General features: G+C 44.6%; 1 protein-coding gene across 1 annotated transcript in view; it reads left to right on the forward strand.

The window, feature by feature from the left end:
• Positions 1-14,144, forward strand: part of TMEM51 (transmembrane protein 51) — a 61,669-nt gene that overhangs the window by 28,943 nt on the left and 18,582 nt on the right. Inside the window, exon 2 of the mRNA XM_073603358.1 lies at positions 10,235-10,695. Within this exon, the coding sequence (XP_073459459.1) occupies positions 10,349-10,695 (347 nt within the window). The 5' untranslated portion in view covers positions 10,235-10,348. The remainder of the gene's footprint in view (positions 1-10,234; positions 10,696-14,144) is intronic.

A 14,144-nucleotide genomic window follows, 5' to 3' on the forward strand; every position in this document is an offset into this window, starting at 1 on the left:
CCATAACCACCCCCAGTAGTGTGAACCTAGCCTAAATTCAAGGACCGTTTGTAAAATCTGTGGACTGCATGTCCAATTACAAACATTCATGGACAAATGTAAAAATAATGGATTTTACAAAGTGTCCTTGAATTTAGTGGCATCTGGAAACCCTGTTATTTGCTGTGTGGGGAGGTTGTGAGCGGGGGGGGGGGGGGGGGGGGCTTCAGGGGGAGCAACTGAGATCTGGGGGGGCGCAGGGTTCTTCCAGATATGCCCTGGGACGAATGCTGAACTCTCCCGGTCTGCGGGTTGGACACCCCTGGTTTAGAAAACCTGTCTCTATTTGTCCTGTTTATAGTTACCAGTGACAGAAAATCCCACATTTTGTGGTGTCACCAGAACAGGAAAAGAGGAAATCTTGCAAAGGGGGCACTAGTTCTGGTGACAGCCAGGGATTTCTTCACTTTTGAGGGAATCAATGGGACACAGATGTAAAAAGAAAAACAAAACAAAAAAAAAAACTAACAAGTTATAACCCTCTGTTACTCTATCCGAAGCTGGGGGAATAAAGTTTTGGCCTTTTAATTTAAATTTTCTTACCAATTTTAAAGCTCAACATTATAAAAGTTAGCACACCCCAACATATAAGGAGAGTGTTTGAAGAGACTGATGAAAGTATTTTACAAGGTATCAAGACAAATCAAATGGATTTACAAGGATAAAGTACAAGCTAGCTTATTAGGAGCCTAGCTGGTGTTATATCTATCCTATCTATTCATCGATTTGTCTCTCTGGAGGCCAACTCCCCATGTATTTGTTTTAGATCTCTGTTCAGGTACACCCAACTATGATCCATTTGGCTGGGTGGAACTAAGCAGGTGCTGTATCCAGCCCAGCAATTTGATTTGTAGGGTGGAATATTGATGGATCCATTACAGTTGAAACCTTGTACCTTCTGCAGCTGATTGCAGGTCCCTCACCCACAGTGTTTACCAATGTAATTTATAGTTTAGCAGTATATTGACTGCTAAGGGCTGAATTTTTAGAGGATTGCTGGAATTATTAATAAACCAGGCCTAGTTGTACTGGTGGTGGCGGTTGTTGTACTTGTTGTTCTAGTAGTAGTCTTATATTATTGTAGCAAATACCCCCGAAAGAGCTGCTGATTTAGATCGGGCTGTTACCGTCACCTCTTCACCCGTAGTTTCACCAATATCAGAACCAGAGCCCATGTTGAGTTCAATATCTTACAATGTAGGCACCAGTCACTTTAGTACTTTCCCAATACTTTAATAGGAGAAAACTGGAAGAAGTAGCAGGAAAGAGGTAGAAGAAGAGTTGCAGGGAAATTCAAATACCTTTTCCACATGTAGCACTAGGGAATTGAAATCTCGGGAATGAATGCACCTTCAGTCCAAGAATTAAATCTTTGCCCGCCTGGATAGATCTCTCTCACTGACCTAGCAGCCGGTGCGCAGCACGAACAAAAAGCCTCTGCCACAGACTTGAGGAGAACAATAACTGTACGATCCTCTGCCACAGGACGTAGTAGTTTTAGATGAACAGCAACACAGTACCAGAACCTTTAAGCCGACCCAGCAGTACTTGTGCGGTAGATTAAATTAAGATGCGTCCTCCGATCGAGTCACCAGGCTCCTCTTAAGACCAGCCTTCCGCATGATCCCTTCCAAGATGGGTCCTCCCCTGGGTCTTCTCAATTGTTCGGCTTCTTCCCGCAGGACAGACAGCACAGGACCATCTCGGCAGTAGTAGGCCCCAGACAGGCTTCTGGGCCTACTTGCATGGCTGCAGATTCGCAGCCCTCCAGCCAGGAGGGCCACGAGGTAGAACTCCTAGCACATGGCATCTGTCCCTTAAATGCTCTCTCCCAGAATGCACGGCAGGGGACCACCTCTGCCGAGGTGCCTCCGAGAAAGAAGAGCACTCAATATACTTCAGCTTGTTGCTTTCCAACACTGACCTATGGTGACGACACCTACAGGCAACAGTGTGGAACTGCACGCAACACAGCCAATGCTGGAACAGAGGCTAATTTAGCTATAAATTGAATTTGAACTATGTACAGAACAGATGACCCACTAAATTTACATATAAGCGGTAGATCAAAAAAATCTACCAGCGCTACATTATTTTACTATTTATTGCTCATGTGGTGGTGGTTGTACATGTGGTGGTGGTTGTACATGTGGTGGTGGTTGTACATGTGGTGGTGGTTGTACTTGTGGTGGTAATGGCGGTTGTTGTTCTAGTAGTAGTCTTATATTATTTTACTATTTATTGCTCTTTTGGTGGTGGTGGTGGTGGTGGTTGTACATGTGGTGGTGGTGGTTGTACATGTGGTGGTGGTTGTACATGTGGTGGTGGTGGTGGTTGTACATGTGGTGGTGGTTGTACATGTGGTGGTGGTTGTACATGTGGTGGTGGTGGTGGTGGTTGTACATGTGGTGGTGGTGGTGGTTGTACATGTGGTGGTGGTGGTTGTACATGTGGTGGTGGTGGTGGTGGTGGTTGTTGTACATGTGGTGGTGGTGGTGGTGGTGGTGGTGGTGGTACATGTGGTGGTGGTGGTACATGTGGTGGTGGTGGTGGTACATGTGGTGGTGGTTGTACTTGTGGTTGTACTTGTTTTTCTAATAGTAGTCTTGTATGTATTATATGTATTCTGTTAATACTACTGCAGCTACTGCTACTACTAATCATACTACAGACTTATTATAATAAACCGACTTCAGATAAGACCTTAAAGTGTATGCGTAGCTAAACGTGTTTTTTTTTTTTTTTGTTTTTTGTTTTTTTTTAATTATTTTTATTTCCAATGTTAGGCAGTAGGGAAGTTTTGGAACCCCAGACAGGTATCTGTTACTGTCTGTGTCCCTGTTGAGGTAATTCATCCCCCTCTGTCTTGGTGACCGATGGGATGGAAAATTTGGAGCTGTCACCAGAGCAAGAAGTGAGGGTAAATGCTGCACTGACCTAGACACCTGTTCTTTTGACAACTGTTTATGGGAAGAATTCCCCTGTAACTTCATAGACATTTTTGCGTTTGTGGGATCTAGGGAAATCTTGCTAAAGGGACGCAGACAGCAAACCGATGGGATTTAAAGTAGTAGGTTCAGCCAAAAACGAACTCTAAATCTACTGGCAGCCACATTCTAAGACTAATCTATGTAACCCCTGGAAAGCAAAAATCCCTATACATACCTCTTTCTGTAGCCAATCCAGTCCTACGTTGCGCTATCAGCGGAGGCTTCTCTGTCTAGGCATGTGCAGGTGAGCCCGCCGACAACGGAAGCCCTATAGTAAGTCTGTGGGTGACGTCACTTCCCAGCCATTGTCGGTGGTCTCTTCTACAGGGCATCTGCCGCTGGAGACTGGACTGGCTGCATAAAAGGTATGTATAGCGATTTTTGCTTCATTGGATTAGATGGATTAGTCTTAGAATGTTGCTGCCAGTACATTTTAGAGTTCATTTTTGGCTGAACTTCCACTTGAACTCCTCTCCACCTTGTCCAATCAGGAAATGCTTTGTGTTCCTTTAAAACTGTGTGTATTCTCTGAAGTCAGAGCAAGCAATCCCCTGTGGTTTACTCTAAATAAAAGCAGCCACTTGGTACAGCACCTGGAAGACTGCGGCTACCAGTGTAGTAGCTCTGGGCTACCACAGTGATTTACAGCTTCCACAGAGGCCGATCAGGTATCGCATTCCTGGACTTCAACCTTTTTAATGGTGATCATACAGCTACAGGCAGCCCTGTCCGCTTTTTGTAGTGAGGGCTACAGACAGTATATTGTTGTCTATGACTGAGAACAGTACATGTGCAATACTTTGGCAACGAGAATGCCATATTCATCTCATCCAAGGTCTTTTTATGTACATTTATGAATTCTCACCTTCAGCAATTTGGATAGTGGGGGAGTTTTGGAACCTCCTGTCTGGTTTTTATACCAGTTCATGCCCCTGCTGGGGAAATTTACACTTGCTTCCTGTGTGGTCACTAGAACAGGAAGTGAGGGAAAATCTCCCCAATGAGGGCATGGGCAGCAATAGGTCCTGGACAGAGGTTTTTGCACTATCACACCTGAAGATGATCAGTAAATGGAGAAATGATTGAATGGGACACATGGGTAAGGTTTAGAAGTAATTTCAGCTATAGTTTTAATAACAGTACAGTTACTCTTTTAATTTGTGATGGTCACAATACCTAATAATGTGTAATTTTATAACTTTTTCTAATGTGATCTGTATAAGTGCCTGTACCAAAGGATAAGTTGTTGGCACCCTCTGATCTACAATTAAATATGGTTTATGTCCACTTTTGGGTTATAGCAGGCTTCACAACAGTAGAAAAATGTGTTACAAACAAGTTGGTTACATAAGTTGAAAAAATACACATCCATCTAGTTCAACCAATAAAAAAAAAAAAATTGAATGCCTCCATATACAAACCTGCAGATGATCCAGGTGAAGGCAAAAAAAACCCCTTTTAAACCTAGTCAAGTTTGCTCCAGTGGGGAAAAAAAATTCCTTCCTGATCGTCTGAAGGCAATAAGATATTCCCTGGATCAACAGTCTCTGGTGTTATTACCTTTTTAAATGGGTGTCCTATATCAGTGAATGAAAACCACTTGGCGTAGGTAAGTTCTTATTGTGCTTAATGCTGTATTGCGTACTTTGCCCAGAGCTCTCCTTTTACAGTTCCATGAGAGATGGCTTTATAATGTGTCACCAGCCTGAACTCTGCATTGTCGGTGACTGAGGAAGTTCTTGGCATTACATAATGGCCTTTGTGTTATAATATCCTTGTAATACCCAGTGATGACAGCATAGTTTTTTCATGGGGTTAAAGTAATTACTACAGAGTAGTAGCGGCTTATGTCTAATATATTTATTTTATTTATTTTTTGAGGAATATTGCAGAAAATCAAGAGGATAACTTTTTTTCTGTATCATGGATTTCCCCCTCAATATTGTAAATGTTCCCAGCTGCCGTAACATCAAGCTAATCTACCCATCTGGTGTGTTGGTAGCTCTAAAGGTGTATGGGAAGAATGACTGCGCCAAATATGTATTGTTAAGTCTAGTAAATCTTTTTCTATATCGTACAGGACACAGGTCTTGAGTCATAACAGGTTAAATGCCGCACACTGACAAAGCCACAAAGCTTAAACACGCCCTCATATAATCCCCTTCCACTAGGCAAGCCTTAGTATTTTGTTAGTGTCCCTAAGTGATGGACATGTCTCTGGGTGGAGAGACTAGAGAATGAATGTAGAAACATTTTGAAGAAAAACAGTAGAAGGAGGTATCTTTAAAGTGGAACTAAACCCTCCTATCATTTTCAGCCAAGGAAGCTTCCATCTTGGCCTCTGTTTTAATCTTCAACTGCCATAATGCTGCACATGTGATTTAGTTATGACACCAGCCATTGGATGGTTTGACAGTTTGGTTGAGAGCATAACCAGATGTGACCTTAACATTCCCCGGCACGTGCAGGGTATGTAACGGTATTTTGAAACTGTTAAATTGATTACTTCTGCTTTAAGCTGCACCAAGCCTCTACAGGTCCAATGCTGTAGCCCAATTGCAGGGGAGCCCTGTACTTGAGGAACTCCTGTCTATAGAGGTAAGGAGTGTGCTTGTCCAAGGTGGGTGAAAAAGTCTCGCTCTGTGTACCGGGGTTGTGTGCTGACACATTTAAATATGGATGCTTTCCCCTCACATTGCTCCTGCCTCGGGTCCGGGTCACAGTTGCACATCACAAATTTTCCCTCTGCATGAGCACTATCTGCACTTTGTGGTGGAAGATTATCATCAGTTAATGGCCTTTCTCTTGAGATTGATTTCACCTGCAAGTCTTCACAAAGGTCCTGGCATTGTTATGTTCCCTAGGGATTCACATTCTGGACTGTCTAGATGACCTCCTTTATATGGGAGAATGCAGGTTGTCTGCAGAACTTTGGGTTCTCAATCTCCAGAAGTTCTGGAGTTGTCTCAGTGCCTGGAGTCTAGTTCTAGACATATCCCAGGAAAATTTGTTTACTACAGAAAGTTCTCTATTTGGGCGCAGGCTCAGAACTTCTGCTCCACGACGAGCCCCTCAGTAAGGATTTTTGGGATCAAGGTGTCCTTGTTCAATGTAGTATTGTACACTCAATGGCAGTCACGACCTCTGCAGTACAACATTCAGTCAGCTTAGAACAGGTCGACTCATCAGCCCAAGTGTCTTAGGGCCAGGAATTTTTTGACTTGGTGGATTTTCCAGCCTATTGCAGATCCTGCCTCCTTCTGACTTTAACCATCCTCACCATGGATGCCAGCCCTAAAAGGCTAGCCAGGGGGCTGGGGACTGCCACAGCTCCAGAAACTTGAACAGTGAAGGGAAATGTCCTGGAATTGAGGGCCATTTACCTGTTCCTTCTACACTGGGTTGCTCATCTCAGAGGGTGCCCACACACAGTGCAGCTGGACTAAATCACGACAGTGGCTTGGATCAACCGCAAAGGCGGAACAAGAAGCAGCACAGCTTAAAAGGAGGTGGCTCTCATTCTGGCTTGGGCTTAGACCAACCTGCAAGCTATATTCCCTTTGCACATCAAGGGAGTGGAGAATTGGCAGGTGAACTTCCTTAGTCAGCAGGAGTTAACACTGCATCCAGACGTGTTTTAAGTGATCTGTTGTCAGTGGGGGATTCTGGATGTGGACCTTCTGGCATCCATATTTAAAAGGAAACTAGACAGGTTTGTGGCCAGAACTTGAGAGCCTCAAGCATTTGCAGTAAATGCTCTTCTGGCTCCATGGGATCAGTTCTGACCGATCTATGCTTTTCCCAGCCCTCTTCAGTTGCTACCATGTCTGCTTCACAGGATTGAGGTAAAGTGTGCCAGTGATTCTGGTGGCCCCACACTGGCAACAGAAGGGATTGGTTCTTAGACGTTCTTCGCAAGTGGGCAGAAGATACTTGACCTGTTCTGGACGGGGCAGACCTTTTGGCTCAATGTCCATCAACCATCCTGCTTCACAGGTTTGCCCTTCCCCTTAGGGTTCAAAGAAGGTGACCCTGCATTGCCTGGATGTAGAGTGGGCTGTGGGGATTTACCTCACAGCTACGGCCTTTATCAGAAAATAGGACTTTGTTTCATTTTTCCTGAGGTCCTGATTCTTTCCACAATCCCCAGGTGGGGGATCATTTCTCCTGCCTAAGCCCTGAAGTAGCTTCTCTTTCCAATTTAAGGCTCGTTCTACTGGATCTGTTGGCACATTTTGAGCATTCTAGCATTGGACTTCTGTTGCACAGCTGTGCAAGGCTGCTACCCGGTCCTCTGTTCACACATTCTATTGGGTGGATGTTCAAGCCTCTGCTGATGCCAGTTTTGGCTGCAAGGTGTTGCAGTCTGTTAATGTTTGGCCTTTTGTTTTGGGGGTCTGTTGGCAGGTTATTTGTAAGGTTACCCTCCCCTCATTTTTCTTCTTTAGAACATCCCACCCATTATGATGCAAGATCCATGTACTGTACGATAAAGAAAATTGGATTGACCTGTAAAATTATTTTCTTGGAGCACAGTACAGAACACAGGACTATGGTCTTAACATTGCTTGCTATGAAACTGAGGTTTGCCTGGTGGGGAGGGTTATATTAGGGTGTGTTAACCCTTTCAGTGGTGCTGTCATTGTCCAATCACATAACCATGTGGGATATAACCCACCTGTTTCAAGATCTGTGCCTTGTACATAGTGTTACTAAACCCACAACCGTAAAATCAGTCTGTATATGCAGTAAAGCATGCTTGTTATACTCGCTGTGTAACCTAAGGGGTTAATCCTCTGCATTGTGTAAAAAAAGATGTTTGATCCTGTCTTCTGTAAACCTCCCCTTCTTGTCCATCTCCTGATAGTACAGAGCCTTGGGGGCAAGCTGCACATGCTCACTTTGGTTTGCATTGCTGAAGACTGAAGAGTTGTTCTTTTTTTCTTGGGAGGGTGCATGTGATCAGCACAGGGCCAATCGGACAGAGGGTCAGGGGTCCTGCAGCCTCATAGGACAGTCAGAGTAGAATGAAAACTCCTCCTGCAAGCATTGACAAGACACTGATAGAAGTTACAAGACTAGCTATATACTGCTAATGAGAAAAGGTATTTTAGCAGTTTATATTTACTAAAATAATTGCATTTCCCTGGACTGTGGGCAATCAGATGTGAATGAAGGGTCCTGGGTTTAGTAACATTTTAGGAAAAGACTTTTAGATGTACGTAAAAATTTAATTTCACAAGATTTCTGCTTGCAGAGATTTAAAAATAAAAAATATTTTTTTTAAAGATCTTTGCAAGTGTTAACATGAACCTCCTGACATTGGAAGAGCTGTTTATTGCCTACTTCCTAGGCACAACCCTGTCTATCATACAGGAAGCTCACCTTTTGTAAACTCTGATATTTCTTTCCCCTTGAAACTTTGTGTTCTTGTTATTAGTTATTCTTTCCTCTTGGCAGGGACGCAGGTGACTTAATAACTTTTCACTGAAGTTCTAACATTTGTTGGAGAATCAACATGGTGTGTAATCAGAAAAAAAACTTTCAAAGAGAATATGCAAATTACTTGTACACAGGAAACACCAGAACAATGTCATACAGATACTGTAGGTGTTTCACTGAGTCAACATTGGGGCTCTGGGTACCGGCAAGTCTTTGGTAACAAAGTAATTTTGATATGTTTCTAAAAATAGTTTGTTTCTCATGACAGAGCTGAAGAGGTTTAATGTATGAACAATGGGACTTCTCTTATTGCATTCTTATTTATGTATTGCCATGTATCTTTCTTGATCAAAGGTGATTGGTATAAAAGGTATGTGAACCTACCAAAATAAAAAATATCTAGGACTAAGGTGTGGGTCTAACCGAGGGGTCTCCAAACTTTCAAAACAAAGGGCCAGTTCACTGCCCCTCACACTTTATGGGGGCTGGACTGTGGCCAGTGGGAGCGGACAATGCCCCAACATCAGTGGGAGCGGACAATGCCCCAACCTCAGTGGGAGCGGGCAATGCCCCAACCTCAGTGGGAGCGGACAGAATTACACCACTGGTGTTAGTCGGAGGAATAGTGCCCCATCATTGTCAGAGGGAGGAATAGTATATTATAGTGTATCTGTGTAGTGTGAGTACTAAAATTAAAGTGCACCAAACGCCACTTTACATTGATTAAAATGCATCTATGTACAGAATGTATCCAAAAAATCTGAGGAAACATTAGAGGAACTGAATTCTCTTAAGAGGAGATTAAATGGGATTGGGGGGGGGGAGAGATATGATCATGTATATGGTGATATGTATATATGTGTTTTGTTTTTGCGCCCCCCCCCATTGGTTGAACTGGATGGACTTGAGTCTTTTTTTCCAAGCAGAATAGCTATGCACCTAAGTAAAGCATTGCACCCGTAATCATCAGATCACGGGTGCAATGCAGACGGTCAGTGCATCTGTTTGCTCATACCTCGTACGGGCAGGCAGTTGCATGACTACAGGAAGACTCAATGAACTACCGGAGCCCTCACAGGTGGAACACGTAACATGTTCCCAAAGGTGGACTTGTCCTTTGTAGCGACAGTTAAGTCCTCTATAAAAAAAAGTTTTAAGGCGCCCTCCCCCTAGATGAATTATGCCATAAATACTAGTATGCACAGCATATTGGTACATTATGGCAGGCTTGCCTGTCATATGGTGTCTTTCGGCGCAGCGCTGGGCCCCCGGTGCTTCCATTTTCACCCGGTCTTCCTTCCAGGTCCCATGCCTTTGGCCACTTGATAGGCCAGGCCGCGATGACGCCACTCATGTGCATGGGAGTCACTTTGCTGCGGCACGGATTGGAGCAGTAAATGTTCGCTAAGCTGCGCATGCGCTACTCAATGAACATGACAGCTGACAGGCAGAAAGATGCGTTTATGGCAGAAGAGACCAGTTGGGTCTCTTCTGTCCTAAGTACACTGCCTGTCAGCCACTTGTTTACAAAACAACTTTACTTCCACTTTAAGGACAGATACGAAAAAATGTAGGTATTGAGTTTCAGGGATTGGCTAATTTTGCATATTTGACAGCAACCAAGCTTTAGAAATGGAAACCCAATTGTAAAAAGGATTTTACTTATTTATACTAATGTCTTTAAAACAATATATTGTATATTTTTCCCTGGATGAAAATTTTAACTTTTTTTTTTTTTGTTTGTTTTTTTTGTTGTTTTTAAGCTCTTGATGATGGGCCTAAACTGCAGGTAGAAGACGCCTCCTTTGCACAGTAAAACATGTAAACCAAGACCTGAAGAACACAGAAGCTTTCCGTGGTTGGATATATCCATAATTATGGCCCAATCAAAGGCCAGCGGATCCTATTATGCCCTCACTGCCATCGGAGTAGGGCTGTTGGTACTCGGCGTAGTGATGGCCGTATGGAACCTGGTCCCAGGATTTGGCAGCAATGACAATCCTGGCCCATCCCAAGGGAATAGCAGCAAGCCAGAAACCCATGGCGAAATCAATCTCAAGAGTAAGACTTTCACTGTAGCCTACGTCTTGGTGGGTTCAGGTATATCGCTTCTTCTGGTGGCAATCTGCTTGAGCATACGCAGCAAACGGAAACGGCGCCCAAGCATGGACAACGTCCACGTCGTCCCGCAGGAAGTTACCATTCCCCGGGGTAATGATGTGAGGTAAGTAAATGTCAACCTAGAAAACCGGTATGACTAATCCTTTTATTCTGCCAAACAAAAGAATAATACCTTGATGAGCAACAAGAATGTCTTTACTCTGAACTTAGAAGCAAGCTCTGCTAAAGTCGCCTATTTTTACAGAAGTATTGTTAACCAGTTACACCTCAGGGTGTGAGTAGAAGATCATCCCTTCAACTCATCCATAATGATTACTTAGCAATGTTCTTGCTGCTACTGCCAAATGACACACGTGAGCAAAGATATGACAACACTGCTTCCTAGTCCTTCCCCAAGTCTGTCGTGTCACGTTTCTGGCTGCTTTTCATTCTTTGATGTTGTCCTTTAAAGGGACTCTGTTGCTAAATCAAAAACGGCAAAAAAGTTAACGTGTAGCCATGTCTGCCAGAGTTCTGGCAGGCAAAGCTCTAGAACAGGGATGTCAAACTCAATTTCATCGTGGGCCACATCAGCATTATGATTGTCCTCAAAACTGTCCGCCAGTTGTAGCAGTAAGATTAGATGTCCAGCACATCCCCTCCCCTTACATTAGATGTCAAGAGCCACCCCAACCTCAGAAGTTGAGTCCCCTACTCTCCCTAACATCACAGTGCACCCCCCTTTCCTTATGCTGCTGCTGGGAAGAAGCTGGATGCATTGCTTGAAAGCAGAAAGTGGGGGTCTGGAGGAGGACCAGAGGAGGGCTGGAGCTCTCCTGCAGCTGCAGGAGAGGTGTGAGGGCCACATGAAATGGCCTGGAGGGCTCAACCGCGCAATTGAAAAATACTTGCTAAGATTCGGTGCTCAGGCTGGGGGATCTTCACTCCCCTGTTCGAACATCCAAAGCAGAAATTAAGCCAGCAACCGCATAACTTCTTGGTACTATCCTTTATTTGGCTACATCCTATACACCGGATCAATGCTAACATGTTTCGGCTATTGCAGCCTTATTTATAGCACCTTCTGCTCCTGCCTCCTGCTCATTCCTAGTGGCCATTTAGGCCGCCCATCATGCCATAGGGCCAGTGGGACTGTGTGGAGTATTTTCTTGATACCTATCAGGGTTCTGTGAAACCCTAGGGCAGGCATCTCCAAATGTTTTAAACTAAGGGCCATTTTACGGTCCTTCAGACTGGCCCACTATGGCCAGTGAGAGTAGAAAATTCCCTGGGCTTGGTGGTCAGTGGGAGTAAAAAAAAGAAATGTATATAGTGCCTGTGGTTAGTATGAGGAAAAATAGTGCTTCATCATTGGTATAGGTGGAAGGAATAGTGCCCCATCATTGGTATCACTGGAAGGTCTAGTGCTCTGTCATTGGCATTAGTTGGAGGAATAGTGCCCCATCATTGGTGTCAGTGGGAGGAATAGTGCCCCGTCATTGGTATCAGTGGGAGGAATAGTGCCCTGTCATTGGTGTCAGCGGGAGGAATAGTGCCCCATTATTGGTGTCAGTGGAAGGATTAGTGCCCCGACATTGGTGTCAGTGGGAGGAATAGTGCCCCATCATTGGTGTCAGTGGGAGGGGTAGTGCCCCATCGTTGTTGTCAGTGGCAGGGATATTGCTCCATTATTGGTATCAGTGGGAGGAATAGTGCTCCATCTTTGATGTCAGCAGGAGGAATAGTGTTCCAACATTTTACATTAGTGGAAGGAAGTATGGCTCATTGTTGGTGTCAGTGGAAAGAATGGTGCCTCTTCATTGGTGTCAATAAGGGGAAATAATGCCTTGTATCAATGTGAGCATTAGTGCCCCAAGGGCCGAATAAAGGCAAGCAAAGGGCCCTCAGGCCACAGTTTTGAAACCACTGCCCTAGGGTACCTTCAAAAGCTGCTAGGGGTTCTTCCCTGGGCATCTGCCTCTTTTTCCATTATACAGTATTTAAAATATCTCTGCTGGCACCACATAGTAATTAGAAAATGATGCTGATCTTAACATATCGTATCGCACCCCCCCCCCCCCCCCCCAGCATGCTTAATAGATGTATCCATAAATTATCGTTTTTATTGAAAAGGAATGATTTGCAATTCTTTTAGTCGGCTTCACAATGCTGCAGGTAGAGTGCACAAAGTACCTTTTTGTGCAAGTTGGCGCTGCAGATTTTGTAGTTCAGGCACCACAGATCATGTTGGAATAAAAATTCCTGAGCAATCTTGATCAGCAGGTGATGACACATGCGGAGAATGTTGCTCTCTCTGCCCCTATTGGACGTCTCTCTCAGGGCTGTACAGTATCTTCAAGCTGAGGCTTGTATGGGAACTGGCAGTACAGCATTGCATGAGAGATCATCCTCCTGAGCTCACGAACATGTGTTTTGAAGGGTAAAACGACAGCTAGAGAGCGTTGAAAGTCAGCCTTAATTTAACTACACCCACGCTGTATAAATAGTATAACTACACTGGAAATGTGCATGCAGCAGGTTTCCATAATTGTGGGGTTCATGTACAATGCAGCTAATTAGGATTTATAGGATGGCTTTTGTATTGTAAAGTTATCCTTTAAATGACCCCCTGCCCTCAGAGTCAAATGCTGCCCGTGGGGAACCATGAAGGCAGTGCTAGAAATGCTTGTGGCTTTGTGGTTGTTGCCTTTTGGGCCACACAATAGTGGACCTGACAGGTAATTAGAGGACCTTTTGGAAGTGGTGTAGTATAGCAGATCTGTATCCTTTAAATGGCACCCCCCCTTCCCCCTCACTTCCTTCCCCAAGGAGGAACCCCTCCTGGCCAGTGCTTAATGCCTTTTGTGGTTCCTTGTGAGCCACACAGAGTGGACCTGTCAGGATCTTGGACAGGCAAGTAGAAGACCTTGGCTATGGTGTAGTATAGCAGACTCCCCCCCCCATAAAGGATGCCACGGCACCCCCCCCCCCCCCCCCCCTCACTTGCTTCCCCAAGGGTCAGTGCTTGAAGCCTTTGTGGTTCCTTGTGAGTCACACACAGGGAGGATCCGTCAAGATCTTAGATAAGTCAGTATAAGACTTTGGAGGGGGTGCAGAACAGCACAGTTATCCTTCTAAGGTGGACCTACAATCAAATGCTGAAGCCCAACTCCAGGAGACTGTAAAATTCTCATTTACATCCGAGGGCATTTAAAAGTAGATTACTTACCCCAATCTTCTGCTCCTTCATGCTGCTAGTTTAATCCCTGCAGAGTCTTCTCCCTCGTGCTCCAGTGGCCTAAGGTTGGTCCTAATGTCATCTAGACCAGTGTTTCTCAACCTTTTTTAGGTCAAGGCACCCTTTTGAATTTTTGCACAATCTTGGGGGTATATCAGTCTGAGGGCTCGTTCACACTAAGGGGTACGTCCGAGCACGCACACGTCCGTTTTTGCTGTTCCCGCAAGATGCATTTCATAAAGGACTGCTCTATGCGCGTGTAAAAGGTGTGGTCGGTGCCATTAATGGCATCCATATGCATCTGCAAAAGGCAGCATTTTTGTGAGGTGTAGGAA

Source organism: Aquarana catesbeiana, linkage group LG10 (genome assembly GCF_042186555.1).
Source record: "Aquarana catesbeiana isolate 2022-GZ linkage group LG10, ASM4218655v1, whole genome shotgun sequence".
Classification (NCBI taxonomy): Eukaryota; Metazoa; Chordata; class Amphibia; order Anura; family Ranidae; genus Aquarana; species Aquarana catesbeiana.